The sequence below is a fragment of the Crinia signifera genome, chromosome 2 (genome assembly GCF_055691185.1).
Source record: "Crinia signifera chromosome 2, ASM5569118v1, whole genome shotgun sequence".
NCBI lineage: Eukaryota > Metazoa > Chordata > Amphibia > Anura > Myobatrachidae > Crinia > Crinia signifera.
Genome location: NC_139218.1, coordinates 11,943,135 through 11,966,465, shown reverse-complemented (window position 1 = coordinate 11,966,465; position 23,331 = coordinate 11,943,135). Strand labels below are relative to the sequence as shown.

The 23,331-nt window shown below is 47.4% G+C and overlaps 1 protein-coding gene across 1 annotated transcript; it reads right to left on the bottom strand.

Moving 5' to 3' along the window:
• Positions 1–9,156: 9,156 nt before the first annotated feature.
• On the bottom strand, positions 9,157–11,955 carry LOC146058662 (uncharacterized). Its single transcript, XM_083170930.1, has 3 exons — positions 11,853–11,955; positions 10,346–10,615; positions 9,157–9,281 (listed from the first exon to the last, which is right to left on the bottom strand). Exons 2-3 carry the CDS (start codon positions 10,542–10,544, stop codon positions 9,172–9,174), a joined length of 309 nt encoding a protein of 102 aa, XP_083027056.1. The 5' UTR covers positions 10,545–10,615; positions 11,853–11,955; the 3' UTR covers positions 9,157–9,171.
• Positions 11,956–23,331: the final 11,376 nt, after the last annotated feature.

The following is a 23,331-nucleotide window of genomic DNA, read 5'->3' as shown; positions in this document are numbered from 1 at the left end:
GGTCTGCGGGGTTGTCATTGGACAGGGAGTCCCATGGCTGTAGTCCCTCTGGCCAGCTTCCCCCTCAGTAGTTGTACAGGTGTCCTTGGCTCTCATAGGGTCATGCATCCTGTTTGGTGCAAGATTTGAATCTCCTCTCTATAAAATGGGGTCTCTGAGAACAGGCCAGGGCAGAGGCTCCCAAACCTTACTTCTGCATGTATCCTTGTGCTATCAATTCTCTGATTGTGACGTTCCAAATCTGGTTCCTGTGTCCCACACGTGGTTCCTGTATTCCTGGTTCCTGTCTACTCATCCAGCTCCAAGAATGCATAATATGTGTGCAACAGTCTGGAACCTGACAATAAAGGGTTGGGTCCTTGGGTATTGGGGCTCTCTGCTGTACCCCTGTGGGCTAGCCTAATCTTGGTAGTAGTGGGGAACGTATGCGCCTCCCTGTCATGTGTAGCTATCAGATGAGGGCTCAGGTTATTGCCGCTGTGTATTGATAAGTTATGTAAGGCATACCCTCCAACTGTACTGATTTTGCCGGGACAGTACCGTTTTTTAACAGTCTGTACCGGCAAAATCATTTTGTACCGAATGTACCGTTTTTTTCAAGTGTCAGTTCTGCAGTCTGTGCGGTGCCCGGCGGCAGCTCTCCCCTCCTGTTCCCAAGTGTCCCTTGCGGCGCCGGCGGGCATTGCATGACGTCATGACGTCACTGCCGCACCAGCGCCGCACCCTGCGCATAGTCTGTGCGCTCAGGGGACGGAGAGACAAGTGTACTGCCCTGCCTCACTGTCTGCGCATGCGCAGACATTGGCGCGAAATATGTGAGGCAGACTGGCAGATACGCGGTGGCCGCCAGCCGGGGCGCGCATGAGGGGGGATCTGAGTAGGAGTGCAGAATAACCCTGGTGACCCGGAGCTCAGCCCCGCTGTTCAAGACAAGCTGCAGTGCAACGGCTCCTGAGAGTCACCAGAGATCGTCATCCTCCAGAGTCTCTGTGAGTCTGTCACAGATAATCCAGCCATATTTCCACCTTTCCTGCACAGTGTCTGACTGGTTTAGTTTTTTATAAGTGGGCTGCTGGCTAATTAAATCAGTATATTTATATTTAATATACTTTAAAAAAAAAAAAAAAAAATTAAATATATGCTGATTTAATATGCCAGCAGCCCACTAAGCCACCATGTGACATGAGTTGCATCAGGTGCTGAGACGGGGGTTCAGGGTGCCTGGGGACGTAACCACACCCACTTTATCCAAGGCCACACCCACTTTACCCATGGCCTCGCCCCTTCTTAAATGTGTACCGATTTTGGCCCTTCAAATGTTGAGGGTATGTCTAAGGTCCACTCTATTGTATTTTCTCCAACATGTTAACCAGGTCTGGCCTCATCCTGTCCCAAGTGTACTTCTAGGGCCGGATGGCAATGTTGCAGACACAATTTTTTTTTCTCCTGCTACAGGCTGTATCCATAGTACATCCGCCCCCTCCAGGCCAGGACCCCCCACTCACAGTCGCGGCTGCAGCCTGTAGCTAGGCAGAGGCTGGTTCTGCACCTGTAGCTGCTAAACTAGAGAAGGGTCGTTCGCGAACGAAGCGGGTCTTTTGGACGGACGGATCCCATAAAAGACTGAGGGAGCCGCCAAACCCAAAATGGTGAACCGTTGTTATTTGTCTTTCAGTTTAGTTTTTCATTACAATGCATTTGCCTGAGCTCAGCACTGCCACCTATGGCAGCTGAGATGTACTACCTCTGGAGACTGAGTACAGTGCTGTGACTGCAAGTGAAAGAAAGAATAACAAGGCTGCTGCTGCTAGGGATGGCCATTGGTCAGGGGCGTAGCTACAATAAAGGCAGCCCCCGCAGCTGCTTGGGGGAGCCGCCTGCGGTGGGCGCCCGGCATACTAACTAGTGTGTCACAGCGTGTGACAGGCAGCAGCGCCGGCTGGGATGAAAGCAGCAGCTGCTGCTGGACGGGACTCAGGAGCCGGGGCTTACATAGGAGGGCAGCAGCAGCAGCAGAGGAAGTCACTTTACTTTCAGTTTCCACGCTGCAGTTCTGAGCCCCGCCTCCTCCCTCCAGTCACTGCTGTGCTGAGAACAAGCATGGATTCCTGGAGCCGGAGCTGCTGCCTCTTCTCTCCCAGGGGACAATTAAGCTGGCCCCTGCAAACACCTGCTGCTGGTCTCCCTAGTGCTGCTGCTGGCAGGCCCTCCACCCAGCGCCAGTGGTATGTTACAATATTAATAATATCTTGGGATATATGTATGGATGTCATTTTGGGGACATATGGATGTATGTATGCATGAGGGTGCAGTGTATGTATGTATGTATGTATGTATGTATGTATGAGGGAGGCAGTGTATGTATGTATGTATGTATGTATGTATGTATGTATGTATGTATGAGGGAGGCAGTGTGTGTATGTATGTATGTATGTATGCATGCATGAGGTAGGTAGTGTATGGATGGTTGTATGTATGTATGTATGTATGAGGGAGGCAGTGTGTGTGTGTGTGTGTGTGTGTGTGTATGTATGTATGTATGTATGCATGCATGAGGTAGGTAGTGTATGGATGGTTGTATGTATGTATGTATGTATGTATGTATGTATGTATGAGGGACGCAGTGTATGTATGTATGCATTAGGAAGTCAGTGTATGTATGTATGTATGTATGTATGTATGTATGTATGTATGTATGAGGGAGGCAGTGTATGTATGTATGTATGTATGTATGTATGTATGTATGTATGTATGCATAAGGAAGTCAGTGTATGTATGTATGTATGTATGTATGCATGCATGAGGTAGGTAGTGTATGGATGGTTGTTTGTATGTATGTATGTATGTATGTATGTATGAGGGAAGGCAGTGTATGTATTTATGTATGCATAAGGAAGTCAGTGTATGTATGTATGTATGTATGTATGTATGTATGAGGGAGGCAGTGTATGTATGCATAAGGAAGTCAGTGTATGTATGTATGTATGCATGCATGCATGAGGTAGGTTATGTATGTATGTATGTATGTATGTATGAGGGATGCAGTGTATGTATGTACTGTATGTATCTGTATGTATCAGGGAGGCAGTGTATGTATGTATGTATGTATGTATGTATGTATGAGGTAGGCAGTGTATGGATGTACTGTATGTATCAGGGAGGCAGTGTATGTATGTATGTATGTATGTATGTATGTATGTATGTATGAGGTAGGCAGTGTATGGATGTACTGTATGTATCAGGGAGGCAGTGTATGTATGTATGTATGTATCTATGAGGTAGGCAGTGTATGGATGTACTGTATGTATCAGGGAGGCAGTGTATGTATGTATGTATGTATGTATGAGGTAGTCCGTCTATGCCCGCCCCCCAGTCCTGCGTTCCATCCCAGTGCCTACCCCACTCCCTGCCCAATATCTGTTCCCACTCTACCTGCCCAGTATCTGCCCGCCGACTCACTGGATATCCTCTCTCCCCCCTATGCCTGCCCAGCATCTGCCCCCCCTCCTCTCCCTGCCAACCATCCGTACCCCTTCTCCCTGTCCACCATCCGGCCTCTGTCTGCCCACCATCCATCTCCTCTCTCTGCCCACCATCCGTTCCCCCTCTCCCTGTCAACCATCCCTCCCCCCACTCCCTGCAAACCACCCCCTCTCTCTGCCCACCATTCATCCCCCCACCCTCTTCCCAGCACCTGTCTTCCTCTCTCTCTGTCCAATGTCTGTCCACCTCCATCCCCAGCATCTCTCCCCCTCTCTCTGTCCAGCATCTGTACCACCTCCCTGCCCATCACCTGTCCCCCTCTTCCTGCCCAACATCTGTACCACCCTCTCTCTACCCAGCAACTGCCCCATGCGCACTCCTCAGCATCTATCTCCCCTCTTCCCACATCTGTCTCCCTCTCTCTGCCCAGCATATACCCATCTGTCCCCAGCTAGAACTGTATCCCATGCACCCGGAATGATGAAAATGAATTTGTGGCTCCTGGGAACAGTATTTCCTTGGAGTCCCCAACCTGTTTTATTAGACCATACACACTTTTCTAATAACCTGCACGAAACTGCCCCCCCCCCCCCATTTATTTATTGTAGTGCCCCCACTGTATTTTTTTCTGGATCCCTGTGTGTGTGTATGTATATGTATGTATGTATGTGTATATGTATGTATGTGTATATATATCTATATATATCTATATATATCTATCTATATATATATATATATATATATATATATATATATATATATATATATATATATATATATATATATAGTTAGTGGGGGGCGCCACAACTTTTTTGGCTTAGGGGAGCAAAATTTATAGTTACGCCACTGCCATTGGTGCAGATGCCATCGATGTTTGCCATTGATGGTGATTCAGAACCCAGCCATGGATCAGTGTTTTACTCAGTCATGTATGTTCTTATTTGTTCAGCTCACTGTTTAAAAAAAAAAAAGGCAAAAAAAATGGCAAAAAATTATTGTAAAACAAATTATGCTTCGATATTATCAAATTACCCGATGTTCTGTGTAAAAGATCCGGACTGATCTGCTGGATCCCAGCTCTGGTTAGTGACCCGTTTTGCCCATCTCTATGCTAAAATGCCAGAGCTAGTAAAAAAAAATGGCTGCCCCCATAGAGGCTACAAAAAGATGGCCGCCATCCACCAATCTGGTGCGAAAGTTTCTTCATAGAAGCACTAGGAGAGAGGAAAAGGGGGCGGGGCTTAATGGTGGAGTGTGCTCTGTGCTTGGAAGAGGAGCTGTTGAGTAAAGTTTGATGCACCCCCAGGGAGGAGATGCAGAGAGGACAGGGATGAAGATAATCCAGACAGCAAAAGACCATGCTTCCTGCCTACTCCACCTCTTCATTAATCAGGTAAGTGCCTTGGGGGAGGGGAGAGCTATCTATCAGTTACAGAATATATATGTCAGTGTGACATATAAGGGAAAAATTTACTAAGATGAGGTTTTTTTTTCAGATGGGATGTTGCTATGGGCAACCAATCAAATACTATCTTTTATCTGCTAGAAGGTGCTAAATAAATAAGTCGATTTTGATTGTGAAATAGAACTCCCTTTTTATGCCGTGTTCACGCTGCCGGTGTGAACAACATGGCATTGTAATGCTGGGGACTGCAGAGCCGGACCCCACTCTCACTGCTAAGGCAAATACTCGGGTGAAGCAGTTCTACCCACTAATTTGCCTTTTAACATGGTTTTTTTTGCAGTGTGAACAGGTCAACCCATGTCTGCATACCTGGGTAAAAAGCAGGGTTGCAGGGGCGGGCTGGGTCGGGGGGCAGGGTGCCATGTGCCCCCCAGGCCGCTCTATCAGGAGTGCTGCGGGCCGCGGCCACCTCCTCCACACTGTCGGCGGCCATGTTCCTGTAGGCTTTGAAAAAAACATGACCGCGGCTACAGGAACATGGCCGCCGGACCTCCTCGTGGAGGAGGTCCCGGCGGCCTGTTCCCTTTGATGCGCCGTGGGTGACAGACGCTGGGTGTGGGCGCATGACGATGACGCCGCCCACCCACCCATGCGTCTGGAGCAGCAGCAGCCAGCAGGCAGGCGGAGGAGGAGTGGACGGGGAGCCGGAGACTGTGCCTGCAGGAACTTGGAAGCAGCAAACACTGAAACGCAGAAACTGGGAGCCGCCGCAGCAGCAGGTGAGGATTAAACTTACATATATATATTAAAAAATGCTGCTGTTTCCTAGTGTCCTCTTTTTAATGTGTTAAGTGGGAGCAGCCTGTTGTGTCCTCCTGTTATTATGCAGGGGGAGCAGCCTGTGGTGTCAATAATGCCATGACACCACAGGCTGCTCCCCCTGTATAATAAAAATGCCATGACACCACAGGCTGCTCCCCCTGTATAATAATAATAATAATAATAATAATAATAATGCCATGACACCACAGGTTGCACTCCCTGTATAATAAATTATTATACAGGGGGAGCAGCCTGTGGTGTCATGGCATTATTATTATACTGGGGGAGCAGCCTGTGGTGTCATGGCATTACTTTTATTATACAGGGAGAGTGGCCTGTGTTGTCATGGCTTTATTATTATACAGGGGGAGCAGCCTGTGGTGTCATGGCAATTGGCATGATTATTATACAGGGGAAACAGCCTGTGGTGTCCTGTTTTTAATGCAAGTGAGCAGCCTGTGATGTCCTGTTCTTTATGCAAGAGAACAGCCTGTGGTGTCCTATTTTTTACACAAGGGAGCAGCCTGTGGTGTCCTGTTCTTTATTTATGCAGGGGAGCAGCCTGTGGTGTTCTGTTCTTTATTTATGCAGGGGAGCAGCCTGTGGTGTTCTGTTCTTTATTTATGCAGGGGAGCAGCCTGTGGTGTCCTGTTCTTTATTTATGGAGGAGAGCAGCCTGTGGTGTCCAGTTCTTTATTTATGCAAGGGAGCAGCCCGTGCTGTCCTGTTTATTTATGCAAGGCAGCAGCCTGTGGTGTCCGGTTCTTTATTTATGCAGGAGAGCAGCCAGCGGTGTCCTCCTCTTCTTTTTTTATGCAGGTGAGCAGCCCTGTGGCAGGGGCGAATTGCGATAACGGGAAGTCTGGCAAATTTTCAGTGTGCCGTGTCCCGCACCCCTCTCAGTGGACATTCTCCTACCAAGCCAGGCTGATGCATACAAAACCTCGGCTGCCACAATCGGAGCTTCTGCACTTGCGCAAAATCTCAGTTAACCTGGAAGCATCCGCAGCAAGCTGTAAGCATGGCAGGGGGGTGGAGTGGTGTGTGCAAAAGCCCTCCGCCGGCTACTGTGAGTTTGTGTTTGCCAGTGCCTGGCTTTCCCTGATCCTTGTGCGGGTAGCAGCCTGCGGTGTCCTGATATTATACAGGGCAGCAGTCTGTGGTGTCCTGTTATTATACAGGGAGAGCAGCCTGTGGTGTCCTGTTTTTATACAGGGGGAGAAGCCTGTGGTGTCGTTATATTTTTAACGAAAAACCTCCATTTTAATGATGCGCTTTTACTTATGGGCCAGTGCTCTGGACTTGCCCCCCAGGCTAAAAGTTGCCAGCCAGCCCCTGCAGGGTTGTATACATTTACTTCTGTGAACGCACTTGTGTGCCTCCCAGACCACCACCAGGGACATATCATGGCGATTATACCAAGAACTATTTTCAGATTCTGTATTGCAAGTCATCTGTAAGGTGAGGATCATTATGTTTATTGAAGCGCCAGGTCCATGGACTGGGGCGTGATCAGACCACTTAATATGACCAATATCATTGCAGAGGTATTTTTGTAGAAACCTATGGTCAACAAGGAAATGCACAAACTAAGTTTATATCTCCAGTCCTCCCAAGGATAAGTGTTTTTTCTTCCTAGTGGAGCTCAGTCTAGTCCCACGAGGTTACCAGCGAGGTAGCCCATATCTGTTATCTCTGCTACCAGGGAATGGGCATTGTGGTACTGCCCAAAACCCTGGGGGCCCACCATCCTTGTAACCCAGGGAAAGAACCTGGCTGGAACTGGATCAGCAGAACGTCAGTAGTAGGAAGAGGTGAGTCTTCACAGCCATTTCTCCTCTATGATAGGTGCCCCATCAACATAACGTCATCCGGAAATGGCGCTAATTGTAAAAGAGACCCAAAAAGAATTTACTTATACCTCATGCGACACATTTTACAAACACAGAACAAAGTTTGAGAAGAGTAACAAGAGTGTGACATTTAAATGCCCTTGGCTGCTTTTGCTGATAACATCTGTCATTTACTTCATTCTCAGACCCAACGAAAAGGTTTTTTTTTTTTTTAACGTGCCAATAACACGGGTCCACAAAATCATCAATAAGTAAAAATGCTGCAAAGTAAAAATGCTGTCAAAAATAGAAGTCTTAATAGTTTTCTTTTTTATCGGTTAACAGAATGCATCTAAATCAAATCAATAATTGGTGTGACCACCATTTGCCTTCAGCATCAGTTCTAGGCACATTTATACACAGTTTTTGAAGGAACTCGAGAGAAAAATTGTTCCAAACATCTCAGAGAACTGATCCAGGTCTTCTGAGGATGCAGCTTGCTCAAATCGTTCTGTTTCTTAATGTAATTCCAGACAGACTCGATGATGCTGAGCAGCAGAAAGTTTCGGAGAACTGTGTGCTATATGGGGGCGGCCATTTTGTGGTGGTCCTCAGCAGAAGAACGGAGCCGCCAGGACCAGCGAGATAGGTAAGTCTGCGGGGGATTGGGGGGGGGGGGGGTGTAACTATAGCACCGCAGCCCCCGGCGCCCCCACATGCACAGCGCCCCCCCCCCCGCGGTGGCGGGGGCTGCGGTGCTATAGTTACACCGCTGATGCTGAGATCAGGGCTCTGTAGGGGCCAAATCATCACTTCCAGGACTACTTGTTCTTCTTTACACTGAAGATAGTTTTAATGACATTGGACATATGTTTGGGGTCGTTGTCCTGCTGCAGAATATATTAGGAGCCAATCAGATGCTCCATGATGGTAGAGCACCTGATGCCATTTTTCTGTACCCCATTTCCTGTACATCTGCAGACACCAGCAGCCTATGGGGGAAATTTACTATGAATACGACAATGGGCCTTATTCTGATCGTTGCGGATATTCCCGAATTCTTACGGTGCGGGCCGCACGCATCGCTGTGCGGCAGCGTGCGGGCATCGTCCGTAGAAACGCCCACGTGTCCTCCGCATTCGGACGGACTCACTCTTTAAGAACAGGGCGTGTGTACGGACGACATACAAACCGTGCGTGTGCGGGGGAAACGTACAGATTCTTGCACGGTCTTCCCGCACAAGCACGGTCTTACCGCGTCAGAACGTACGGAAAGCTGTCCGTACGCCCCGATGCGGAGTATTTACGCACAATCCAACACTTTTGTACTGAGTACACACAGCGATCACATGACCCACTTAGGCTATTAGGCAACCTCCTGAAAAAGGGATTGTTAGCAATTTCAATCAATTAAATGCTCATCTATACTGACCCACATTCCTACTACATTCATGACACACATTAACCCTTACAGCATGTGACCCTAACATACATCTATATACACTATGTACATTTTGCTTATTTTAAACATTTTAAACAACTTACACATATACTTTATGAAAAAAACACTGACAACTTTGAACTTTAAATAATGATTTATTATTAAACAAATGCCAACAAAACAATAATTTAATCCTCCGCATCTATTAGGCGGTCCATTTCCTCGAGCATGAGGCGCATCAGGCCTCGCAGTCTTACGAGGGCCCCACGGCGACCCTCCTCTGCTTGGGCAGGCTCATCTGTGGAGGAAATTCAAAATGAAAAATGACTAATGATATTCCTGCATACATTTAACATAGTCAAACCTACATTTTAAACATGCATTCTGAGAGGTGTGTGTGTGTATATATATATATATATATATATATATATATATATATATATATATATATATAACTAGATATATATACACACATATCTACCTATATATATGAGACATACACCTATACATACATGCATACATACTACATGGAAAGCCTGATTTTGGCCCTCTACCCTTTACTCTGTAGAACACCTCACAGTCATATTGCTCCTTCTCAATCCAAACCCACCCATGACTAAGCTCTGAGAAGCATGCCACGCGCTGCACCAATCACAAATCGGCAAACAAAGTTCAGTGTCTGTTATATGATGGAGCCTGGCAGGGGAGTTACACAACTCTCAGGAATGCTCAGTACATTTGTGCAATCAAGCATGGCTTGCCTGCTGATGGTCTGCTCCAGAAATCATTGTCAGAATGCCAGTTAGGGTAAGCTGCAGCACTAACCCACTCCCATGCTCAAAAGCATTACTAACACCAAATACACACACAATTATGGTGAAAAACATACATGCAGACCGCAGGGGGTGGTTAGCTAGAGGAGGGCCCAGGGGCACTCACCACTTGTTACTCCAGTCTAAGCCACGCCTGGCCATACTCCATTGATGCCATACGGAATCTAGTTTACAAAGATCATTCACCAGTAAACTCTACTCACCTATATGAGCCTACACATTGTATGCTTGCAGCAGGGACATGTAACCCTTACATGAGCAAGTCATCACTTTCTTCCAGGATACAGATTAACTACACAGGTTCAGTGGCACTTAAATTCGACCTGAAAGCCATCCGCACAACCTGTGTCATTAATATGTGTCCAGGATGAAAGGGATGGTTTGGACACCCTATCTAACCCCAAAGTGTGTCTGTTGCTACCCAATTTGTTGTTTGCCTTTATAGTATTTTCAAACACATTTGATTCACCAGTGCTACATATCAAATAGTGGATGACAAAAGGAAGATCGAATCTTTATGTATACATACCACTTTCGGCCGCCTGCTCCACCACACAGGCCTCCTCATCCTCCCCCTCTTCCTGGGCCTCCTCGGCCGCCACGACCTCCTCCTCGGCCACCACGACCTCCTCCTCGGCTGCCACCTCTGCCTCCACTGGCCACTCAGCCTCCTCCACTCCTTCACTTTCCTCGGCCACCCCTTCCTCAATCTCTTCCTCCTCGGCCATCGCTGGCTCCGCCTCCTCCTGTGCCTGGCCTGCCTCTGCCTCCTCCCGGGCCTGCCTTGCTCGTGCACGTGCTGTGTTTGGGAAAAATCAAAAAAGTGCCAATTAGTGGTAATTTGTATTAAGCCTTATCAACCTATAAATGCAAAGGTAAGAGGTACTGATACTTGTACATGCAAACAGCTCCTCAGTGGCCTTTACAAAACACAGCCTGTAACATGGCAGGTATGCTGTGACATTTGGGCCATTGTAAGCATCACAAGCATTAATCCTCCCCAATAACATATTTTATGACCATTACAGGGTGTCAATATCAGGAAGTAGCACTCATATATTGTATGGCATGTTTAACTCATGATCAGGCTGCTGACCTTAGTGGATTAAATAATGTCAGGTAAGCAATCATGTACAAATCCACATTTACTGTTGAAATACTCACATCTAGCAATGCTGGCCCTTATGCTTTGAAGCCTCTATGGCTCCCTGCGCCGGAGGTCGGACCACCGCCGCTCAAGCTGAGCGATGGTCCGCCGCACATGGGTGCGGGCGTATATACGCCGGTGGGCCACCGCATAGGCAGAACGTTTCTGCCTATTTGTAATGAACGGGCCAGCATGCCCCAGCCTGGTCTCCATAACGGAGACCAGTGCCCTCAGCTCGGCTGCAGAAAAGTGTGCTGCTCTGCCATAAGCCGCCATTTTAGGAGTGGCACAAATCAAACAATCATGTGCTGTCATTGGTTGATCAGAGTGATATTTGGTATTAACTTTATTGTTCATTTTTACACTAACAGCGTGTATGCGCCCGAACAGACGGCTAACCCATTGCATCGCACACCCATCCTAAACAGTGTAAAATATGATGGAAACATATTATATCTAATCTATAACATTCACCAAACATGGGTATAAGCAACAGGTGAAATAGTGTGCATCTCTAGACACTTACACCTAACTCCACAAGGTACTAAACAGCTAATTTATAATGAAGGCTGACCTTTTCCCAAAATTAGCCCATGCAGCCATGTGTACACTTACCTTCTACTGGCCCCTACTACAGAGGTGGAATGAAAAGTAGCTAGCATCTAACCTGAATGTGGAGTGCATTCACATGTGATTTGGATGCTACCACTGATTACTTGTGGCTAAGTGGTGGACTGGATTGACATATGGAATGGGTAGTGTCAGTTGTACTACATAGCAAACAAGTGCACAGTACAGAAGTACATTCAAATATACATTGCATGTCTGACCTCAGTTGTATTTGGTCATTGGTGTTGGAATCTGCATTTAGCAAATAAATCAGACTTACTGAGTTTGCCAGGTTTTTGGGAAATATTTTTCAACACCAAGGGGCGTCCCGTATGCGCCGCACGGTTGACGCTGGCGTACGGAACGCGGCCGTACGGAACGCAGGTTGCAGCTGATTAACGCCAATTACAGAAATAGTATTTAAAGTTGTCCTAGAAAGGCAAACACTTGTTGCAAACATGCCAGGCTCAGAGTCAGAGGAAGACCAGGTGGTGCAGAATCTGTTGTCCCGCATGGAGGCCAACACCACCTATGTCCCCCTGAACCCAGAGGACCCAGCTGGCCCCTCAACATCAGGCCAATCAGCAGCTGGGCCATCCTCAGCAGAATCATTGGGAACACAGCAGGTGGCTTCCCAACAGAGTAGCCAGCCCAGCACTTCAGGTACAGCAACCGGTGGCCGTGGCAGTGCCCGTGCCAGTGCCCGTGGCCGCAGTGGGGCAACACGGGAACCAACAACACGAAACATGGCATATGAACCGCGGGAGCTTGACATCCTGGTGACCCGGGCACGTGATTTAATTGAGTGTCCAGCGGTGAAGTTGACACACACAAGGAGATGGAAGATCTGGGAGGAGATAACGGCGGAGATTAATGCAGTGGCTCCACAAGTTCGTCAGGCGGAGCATGTTAAGAAGAGGCAAGTACATGTGTGTTACATTAGAGTAGTACAAGTCCAGTAATGTTTACATTCAATATTAGATCTAGTTGGCCAATGGGTGTTCACGTTGCTTGGAGGCACAGACATGTTGGCCATGACATTGAATTGATAGTTATTGGAGGGTGACTGTTTTTGTATCTTCTAAGGGTTGGTATGAAAAATGAATATAATGTAAGTTTGTTGTCAGTAGGCACATGTTGTATTATGTTTCAGATTGCAATGGGTGCTACAGCAAACATGAGGAGTTACATGTATTAATATGTACACTTTGATTGCAGGTGGCACGACTTCAAAGGCAACCTCAAGAAGAAATTGACCGAGCGGTGGCAACACAGCCAGACCTCTGGGGCTGGCCCCATGCCATCCAAGCTGGAGCTCACCCCCCTGGAAGAGATGGCCCAGTGCTGTATTGCAGTGGAGGAGGTCCGGGGGGTGAGCACTATAGACAGCGAGTCCCCAGCGGAAGTGATGGCTTCTACTCTTGAAGGTAATTATTTGCCAGGCCATAAGTAGATGTTTTAAATTTTTCAAGGAATGTGTGGTAATTTGAATTTTCTTGTTCAACAGCATCGCCACCGCTTGGTCAAGAATCTCTTGAGGAGGTTGTGGAGTCTGTGCCACCTGGCCCCAGTAGCAGGCCCGTGCAGCAGCCGCCGGGATTGTCCGCGGCTGAATTGTCCATGTGGGGCCGTGTGCTGGATAGTATTGTGCAGCAGGGAGAGTCGGCATTCGAGCGGGTGCGTAGGGCCGAGGAGGTGCTGCAGGGTTTGACCACCAGCCAGCAGAGTATTGCTGAGAGCCTGCAGGCTATGAGTGCCAGCCAGCAAGCTATGGCTGGCAGCCACCAAGCTATTGCTGGTAGCCTGCAGGTGCTGGCTGATCAAGCCCTGCGGCAAAACGACCTCCTCCTCCGCCATAATGAACTTATGGTGGAGCTAATTAACAGCAATAGGGCCCTAATGTCACCCGCTTCGGGTGCATTACCAACGTCATCACTCCCTGCTGCCAGAGGGGGAAGAAGATCCACCCCCTCACCAGCATGTGCTCCACATGAGCCACCATCGGACTCTGGCCGTGGACGAGTCAGAAGAGCTGCTGCACGTGGCAAGGAGCCTGCCAGGGGCAAACGTGCTCGCAAATGAACTTGTGTCCCCATTAATCTCCTCCGTTATGTCTTCCCAAATCTTCCATTGAGCTGTGTGTGTCAGCATCCTGTGTCCAAATCCGTGCCCAGGGTCACCACTTTTGCCCGCGGTTCAAATGTCATGTTTGGTTCCCCTGTTGCCCTGTTTCGGCTACCATTACTGTGTGCTGTACTTGAAGTGTTGGTGCTGTACTTTTGTTGTGAAGCCACCTGATGTGTTCCCAATGATTCTGCTGTGGCTATTTATTCTATATTATGTCATTTTTGTCCTGGTATGGTACCATTTGTTTTGTTATGTATTTGAAATTTTTGCCAAAGTTTGTGTAATAAATTTTATTTTGGCCCCACAAATGTCTGTATTAATTGATACATGCAGAAGTGGCATGTGTATTAGTATTATTATTATTATTATTATTATTATTATTATTATTATTATTAAGTTGTGTGCATTATTTGCAGTGTAAAAGTGTGTGACAAGTGCAGCATGTAATGTTCCCTTTAATCTGCAATGCTTCCAATTGTAGCAGTGAGAAGGATGTAATTAACAAGTAATGGGTAAAGTATGTGAGTGTATTGGGTTCAGGTGACATTGGTTGAGGTGCGTCCGTCCTGATTAGGCGTTCCGATTGCATAGCGCATGACCGAGTGGTGTCCGCAAAGCAAGAGTAACCTTTTGGACACCGCACATTTCTTCCCTTTTTGTTCGCGTGCATTCGGCGTGCTGTCCGAATGCACGCCTACCAAAATATGTGTACTCCCCCGTGTCCGCCCATGTTTCCGCCCAGTTTAGCCCACTTTGAAACTACGCCCCTGTGTCATTCCGCATGACGCCCATAACACACCCCTATTGCCCGAATGTATGCGGTGCACATTTCTGTACGGGATTAGTGAGAACAAGTACGGAGACCATGCGTGGCACATGCGCGTAGCAATCTCCACGCATGCGCAGACGGCTAAAAAACGCCATCCGAAAGAATTCGGAAAAGTCCGCACCGATCAGAATAACCTCCAATGTCTCGGTCATATTCGTATTTTGTATTCGACTGAATACGACTGTTATCGGTGGCGTATGTCCTTTACACATTCGTATTCCGGAGCATAATTTACAAAGGTGTCATATTTTTCAGATTCGTATTTTTCGATGTTGTATGCGGTTGTATAATTTTTATGTCTTTTTCTACAACTTGTACTAGAATACACCTAATATACACATGTTAAAAGTGATTAAGTGACATACACCTGCAAATAAAGGTGTATTTTTTGGTCGTATTTTTTTACAACTTGTACTAGAATACACCTACGTATACGTTCGTATTTTGAAATACGACTTCATACTAAATTTCAAAATTACATTGGAGTAATGTAAAAGTCAAGGCGTATTCTTTCGATGGGGAATTAACTTGTATTTTTGCAAAAATCCGAATACGACAGGTAGTTACGGTCGTAAAATGCTTAGCAAATTTCCTCCTATATCTTTAAGCATCTAATCTTAAAGTGGATATACGCTAGTCCAATGTCGGACCCAATTTCCCCTGGGTTCCCCCGGCAGCTCCCCGGGAGAGCTCACTAACGAGTTGGCACTTGATCTGCCATTTTTTTTACATAGGATAAATCGCATGCGATGGGATGCTAATCAAATCCGATTTGAGCTGATTTTTTTGCCGGAACTGCTGGGATCAGGTGAAATTGGTACAAATCGGATAAGTGTATGGGCACCTTTACTTGTGACCTGTACTCTTCCATACACCCTCCCCCCTCTGACATCAGCACCACTTCCATACACCCTCCCCACTTTTTGTCTACAGAAATTCTGTACCTTGCCCAAGGCCGGTGCAGCACCCCAAGTAAAACTTCAGCTCACTGCTCCTCTCCCCCCCCCCCCCCCCACACACACACACCAATACCAACTTCCCAGAACCTCAGGTGAAAGCGTGGAGGGGGCGTCTTAGAAGTTCACCTCCTGTCGTTGGCATTCAGGGTAATTTTGTGATGGTCAAGAAAGCCCCCCCCCCCCCCCCCACATTCTGTAGCCCCCCCCCCCCCACACACACACCAACTTACCAGAACCTCAGATGAAAGCGTGGAGGGGGCGTCTTAGAAGTTCACCACCTGTCGTTGGCATTCAGGTTAATTTTGGGATGGTCAAGGAAGCCCCCCCACATTCTGTAGCCCCTAGACAGCTGCCTAAAGCTGCCTAATTGTAGATCCGGCCTTCACCTGGCCTCTGGTCATTACCATGTTCACTTTCCTGGGGCTGTCCTGATGTAAAACCTCGGTTCCTCTTTTTCCTAGTCCTACACAGTATTGAAAAGAGAAAAATATTAGTTTAATTACCTGAACTGATGGCCAGAGTTTTATATATAGATGGTGTAAAAAGCATAATATCTATCAGGACTGATCCTTGGAATCAGGGGTGGAGGTCTGTGTGAAGGCTCTGCAGAGGTCGCCACCACTCTAAGTCAAGTGTACATGCAAACATGTCTGGGAACATCTCACCAGTCATGTGCCCTCCATGTCTTCGGGAACATGGCGGCCCCCATGACCAATCTCTATTGCAAATGCAGAAATCCCTGGCAAAATGGTAGGTGATCTTTCAGTGGCAAGGCAGGACTCCAGAGAGGTAAGTAATAAAACATGGGTGCAGGGTGTGCTGTGTGGGTCTGTGTGGGCCAAACACAGCCTGCACCCATTATGGATGCTTCGCTTGGATCTATGTTGCCCTTTAGATCCTATCCCACTGCTACCTACCCCCCCTCCACCTATCTTCTTCTCAGTTCAGTCTCCAATTGTTGACCCACCTCCTTTAGAATGTAAGTTATGTTGGGCAGATCCCTCCTCCTTCTTGTTTAAAGGGGACACTTTCCTTACCACCTGGGCATCATGTATTTTGTCTTCCTCTCCCCTCGGTGACACCAGCCCTATCTGCTCACCCATGAGATGGGTAAGCAAGTTAAGTAAGTTTCATTTATATAGCGCACTTTCACCAACAGGACTCAAGGCGCATTACAGACATTATAACAATGCACATAATACAGAGGATAGGTAAGGCTGAAAAAAGACTTGAATCCATCTAGTTCAACCTAGGTTGTTATTGAAAGCAGACTTGTAAAGACAGATTATATTTATTTGTACCCATGGATGTTATTAACCAATAAGTGATTGTCCAACCTTATTTTGAACGTATTCAGTGTCTCTGCCGACACCACCTCTCCAGGAAGAGAGTAAAGAAATTTTTTCTTCCATGGGTTGTGTACTCCACCCTGACAAGGTACAAGGTGCGGCAGCCATTTTAGGCGCTCTGTGTAGGATTACCCTGGGTGGAATAGATTACCCCTAAAAGAAATTACCCGAAATGGGTGATTTCAGTGGATACTCAGGTCCATGTATTTTGCATCCCATCCACAAGTGCACCAGATGAGGCAGCCGTGGTGGGCACACTACGAAGGTTACACTGTGGGTGATGAGCCATACAAGGACCCATTGCATATACTGGAAAGCAAATACTTGTGTGGTAGTGTGATAAACCCTGCACAGAAACATCCACGTGACCCACATCCTGCCCGCGGAGATACCATCTGAGGCAACCATCTGGGTGCAGTGCATAGGTCAGCGCTGGTAGGGTGTGCAATCTGCTGAGGTACACAATACAGGAATAGCACATGGTGGGGTAGAAGTGTGCTGCAGGGGGGGGGGGGGGGGGACATGACCACACCTAACAACAAGGACATATTAGAAATCATTTTCATAGAGTCATCAATGTCCTGGTCTCATGAGAGCAGTACAGGTGGTTATGAGAAAGTGGGGAGCACATAAGAGTATGGGGGAAGTGTTGCTACATTGGCTGGCCCTGATGCTTCCCCCTCACAGCTCCATGCTCACCATGAGGGGTAGTCCTGGGGGCAATCCTGGTGTTCTCAGCCATAGGGGTGGTGCGCATGGTCCAGGTGATCTCATGGCAAAGGTGAGTTGAGGCCACATGATGTTTCTGTGGTTTGTGGTTATAATGCAGTCCTACAGAAGTAATGTCGGTTTGCCTTCTGGTTTCCTTCGGTTTAATGCCGGTATAACGCTGCTATTAATTTAAATCTGACCCTTTATAACTGGACCCTTTAGACACTAGACCCCTAACGTCCTAAAGGACTGACGTCCTAAGGTACAGTATCTTGGACAGCTCTTGACCCTTCCCAGTAACTCACTTTTGCCCGTTGACTCTAGTCCCAGCCCTACCGGTCTCTCTGTACTTGTCACGCCTTATCTGTGTTTTTACATTTTGTACCATTGTGCTTTGTGTTTATGCTGTTTTCTGTTTTGGTTATCATGTTACCCATTTATATTTTACTTGTAACGCGCGCAATGCCTAATAAAAAGAAGGTAATAATAACATCTGCTGAATTATTAAACTTTCAGTATTTAATAGTCCAAGACCTGTATTTCGAAATACCGTTAACTCTCCGTATACCAAATGCTGTAATGAACTATTATTTTTATGCATTTTATTTAATAGTTTTTTTTTTTTTAAACTGTCATTTATCTAAATTAACAGATGGAATAATAAATACAACAGTCTACTTCCCTGCCTTTAATCATCCTTTTTGCTGCCACATCAGTAACGACGCTGGTGCATAATTAACTGCAGCCCAGACTGCATGCACTTCTGCAGCCGCAGTGCAATGTCCCTGTGATCCATCCATGGGGATGACTGATGCCTGGATCTGGGAAGATCTTTCTGTCGCTAGGTGGCAGCATCAGGACCGTTTTGGAACCTCATCACCTAGCAGCATTGTATAAGCCTCAGCCTGTCTGACTGGCTTCACATTCAGTTGGAGCTGCAGGGAGAGAGCTACAGATAGACTGTGCATTTCTTATCCAGCCAGCTTTCGCTTGGAGCATCCTTCCTGATACTACTCTGTAACCGATACTCTGAGCACTGAGTCAGGACACAGCATCGCTGAGGACCATTGCATCAGCGCAGGGGTGCATGCCAACCCCCCCAATCCCCACCAGACTTGGATTTTGCAAGCTCTTGTGCATGAGAAGAGCAGAAGAAATTGACTGCTGGAGGAAAAATTGTGTAACACATCTGCTGTTTGAACAGGAGAGGAGACATTAAACCCAGTGATCAAACAGCCCACAGAAGAGGAATTCCAAGGCTGAGCCATGAAAAGCTTCCTTCTTCACAGTATCTGGATGCTGGGATTTTTCCTGTGCCTGCTCTTCTTACAAGGTACCTGTCCTTGCTCACCTCTCCTGCAGATGCTCAGTGCATGTATGTGACATGTGTACCCCTTGCAGATGGCATCCCCCCCCCCACCCCCCCAGATTCCTGGCACCCAGCTGCTAAGCCTCTGTACAAGGGGATGAGTTTGATGTGTTCTCCCCCAGTTATGCTAATGTTGGGATTGTGCTAAGGAGATTACACAGGGGGGGGGGTACTGCAGACCGCTGCCAGGGTCTTTCACTGCCTCTCTCACTTCACAGTTTTTACACAGTTAATGGGCAAAGCCTGTAAGACTGTTTGCAGGGGATGTTGGCATTTATCTGGGCATGAATGAACGGTGACGGTGACGATTATTCTGGCGTGTTATGTAACAGTTTTCCTTATTTACCAGGGTACCCTAATTTTGTATAAGCCCCTTGGTCTACTAAGTGGCACCCATAGGCTGGTATCGCCCAAATGAAACAGAATTGATTATTTGTTGTATTTTGTAAGACTTACTAAGTGTCAATGATCAGACCCATGGCAACTAGAAGGGTTTTAATCAATTTAAAAAATTATGCCATGTGTGCGGTTTGCAGTGAAGACTGGTACCCGGTCATATTGGGGTCTCATGCTTTCATACATCGGGGTGCTCTGTGGTCTATGAAATGCTGGCTGCTCTGTATAGTACATTTGCCTCATTGGGCAATCTGTGTGTCTCTGGTGTATATCACAGCACTCTTATAAGCAGGATTATTCGGATTGCATACTTAGCAGAGCATAAGTCACATATTGATGTGCTTGTGAGGATACTGTAGGTCACGTGGAGTCAGACAGGACTTGTCTCCTGGCTCTGCGTGTCTTTCACACTGTGCTGGACGGACAGAGAGATCTCTGCTCTTTAAACATCAGTTATTACCAAATACAAGTATTTTACTGCTGACGTTTATTGATTACGGGGGCTTCACCGTGGCTTGATAAATGGCTGTTCCGTTCTCCTTCTATCAACAAAGCTCTGCATCACACGGGGAATTGATCAGGATAAAAGCTGGCCAGGCTCAGCACATGTATAGGTGAAATGTGCAGGTGGATATGAGGCTCTACCTGTCACTGTGCACTGAGGAAGGATCACTTACTGTAACAGAACAGGTTCTGGGGTGCTTGTGAAATCTGCCACGTGCCACGGTAAATAGTGGGACCAGGGGTGATGCATTGTGGCTGAGCCTGCCCCCCCCCCCCATTATTCTCCACTTCTGCCCATTATCTGCCCAGCACCCTGTAGTGCCACATTATATTTTATTAACAGTTAAAAAGTTGGCAAACATTTTAACACAATTTGTCCTATTAGTAAAATCATTATTAGAATGTATTTCTATAGGGCCAGAATATTATGTGGGGATTGTACAGTCGGACTGCTTTAATCTGTTTTGGTTGTACCGCAGGAGCAGCCTTGATTGCAGCCTTTGTCGCCAAACTACCCGCCGTGGTTCACCAGTGTAGATTGCTATCACAGGTTAAATAATAGGGGTATCTTGTTGCAACCTGTTATGCCATGCTGTGAAATGGGTAGAGTTTCGCAATAAGGTCTACTCCACCTGCATGCAATGTTTATGGAACGCTACACGGGCGCCGGTGTGATACACTGTTACACAACAGTGTTCCCAGGGTGGTTTTGGCAGACTCCATCGCTGTGAAGTTACAAAGCGACACTTCTGGCTGTTCCCTTCTTGCACTTTGGGTGTCACTGTGCTCTACTTGAAATGAAAGCTGTTTGCTGTTGTTTTTCTGCCTTTCCTACGCTTCTGCTGCTGCTGCCGCTGTTGTTATGATCCAGCTTTGGGGTGGAACATGAGTAGGATCCTGTGCTGCATCCTAAGCAGACTCCACAAACAGGGGGACATTCCGGCACATAACACGGCCTCACCGGACCACTGCGTCCACCATTATATCATTTATATATATTACTGGTGTGCAACGAAGCAGCGGACAAACCTCCTCCTGCAAAAATAATAAGACAAATGGTTATTTTGACTTTAAGGGGAAGATGTATCAAAGCTTGGAGAGATATTAAGGGCCTGATTCAGACCCCTCGCTAAGGAGCGCGCTCTCATCGCCCAGCGAATGGGTATTCATAGCCCACCACCCTGATGAACTACCCCCCCCCCACACCAAACGAATCACCTTGGTAGCATGCGAGGGGGTGTGTTCACTAACACCCCCCCCCCCCCCCTCACATGTGGCCGCTAGCAGGATGCCTCCTGGCTTCGGTAACAAAAGTCAGTCTAAACTAACTTACAGCCGCTATCTGGGAAAAGGGGGCGGTGCTGACATAATGTGATGTCATCCTCCCTCCCCATGCAGGCGTCGACCCGCCTGCCTTCCCAGGGGAACGGCCACCATTTTCATGGTGTCCTCAATAAAATGCTGGCCGTTCCCCTGCAGCCGCTCCCCTGCCCGTGCGGACGCCTCGGTGGGTTGTGATACTCGCCAAAGGTGCGCAAATACGCACATTCGCACAAGTGCGATGGCATTTTTCCCAGAAATCATTGACATGTGTTAAAATCACATGTCAATGATTTTAACACATGTCAAAGGGCATTTGTTACTGTACCACCCCCACTATGAACGTGAACCCGAAGCGTGGCGAGAGCAGCGAGCCCGCGAGGGGCGGCGGTTCGCGTCCTACGACCTTTTCATACCCCCACTATCCACGTCGGCATGGAGATGAGAATAGAAAGTGTGGCGAGCGCAGCGAGCCACCGATCCCGAAGCGTGGCGAGCGCAGCGATCGCCGCGAGGGGACACATATAGCTGTGAATCCCGCGAGGGGACACGGATACCTGTGAATGTATCCGCGTCCCCTCATGGGGCTCGCTGTGCTCGCCACGCTTCGGGCTCGGTGGCTCGCTGCGCTCGCCACACTTTCTATTTTCTACTCCACGCCGACGTGGATAGTGGGGGTATGAAAAGGTCGGAGGACGCGTACCGCCGCCCCTCGCGGGCTCGCTGCGCTCGCCACGCTTCGGGTTGACGTTGATAGTGGGGGTGGTACAGTGTGAAAATATACATTTGGGGTGCATTTAACATGTTTGCTACTAATTTGGATGCATTTGTGATCAAAATCGCATGCCATCGCATAGCATGGCATCGCATGGCATGCGATGCAATGGCATGCGATTTTTACAACAAATGCATAAAAAACCCGGAAAAATTGCATCGCATGCCATCGCATGCCACTACATATGGCTTGCGATGGCATACCATGGGAGCCGTGATAGTATACAAGTACCAAAACTATTTTTCATGGTTCCTACTAAGGTGTCTATGTACTAAGCCTTGGAGAGATAGAGAGAGAGAGTAGATAGAGATAAACTGCCAGCCAATCAGCTCCTTACGTATTTTTTCAGGCCCAGCCTGTAGGAGCTGATTGGATGGAACATTGGAATAGATGTGCTTAGCCTTGGGAGTGATAAATGGAGAGCAATAAACTACCAACCAGTCAGCTACTGAAACATGGCAGCTGGGAGCTGATTGGCTGCTAATGCATTGCTCTCCGTGTAATCACTTTCAAAGACTTGGTACATCAGCCTTTTGTATCTCCATTAACTTTATCTCTCTCCAAGGGTTATTACAAGGCCTTCATCCTTTTTTGGAGACAGGTGAGATTTGCCCTGTCGCATCTACTGGTGTTGTTGTATTGTTACATTTAACACTGCGGCCAATGCACAATGCAGACTGCTTGCGACTGCGGCTTATCTTGGAAGCAATGATGCCCGATGATGTCAGAAGATCATAAATATTGGTTGGTTCCACCATGTGGGAAGTGGACAATTAATCCAAGGTTATACATATGGAGCCCCTCTCATTCAGGGCCTTATTTTGGTTCATTCTTTCTGACAAAATCCTTCTTAGATGGACAAAACCATGTGCACTGCAGGGGGGCAGATGTAACATGTGCAGAGAGAATTAGATTTGGGTGAGTAATTTTGTTTCTGTGCAGGGAAAATACTGACTGCTTTATTTTTACACTGCAATATAGATCTCACTTTGAAGTAAAACCCCACCCAAATCTAATTCTCTCTGCACAAGTAACACCTGCCCCACCCGCAGTGCACATGGTTTTGCCCATCTAAGAAGGATTTTGTCAGAAAGAATGAACCAAAATAAGGCCCTCAATCCCAGCACCCACCAGAATGTCACCACAGGCGAGCGCTGGCAGAGAGGGGCTCCATTACACTTGGATGTGGGAGTGTCTCACATCCACACGTGTCCCAGACACTAGGTGGCTGGGCGGCGGAAACCCTTCCCGTCTCATGCCCCCCTTTCTTATGAATGGCAGGGCTTGGCGGCTGGCGGGGGCTGCAGATTCTATCGCCAGCCCTCGCAAAGATGAAAGGGGCTCCATCTGTAAGTATAATGGGGTCCTGAAAAACACACCACCACCACCACCACCATGGAAGATACATTACATTTGTGGG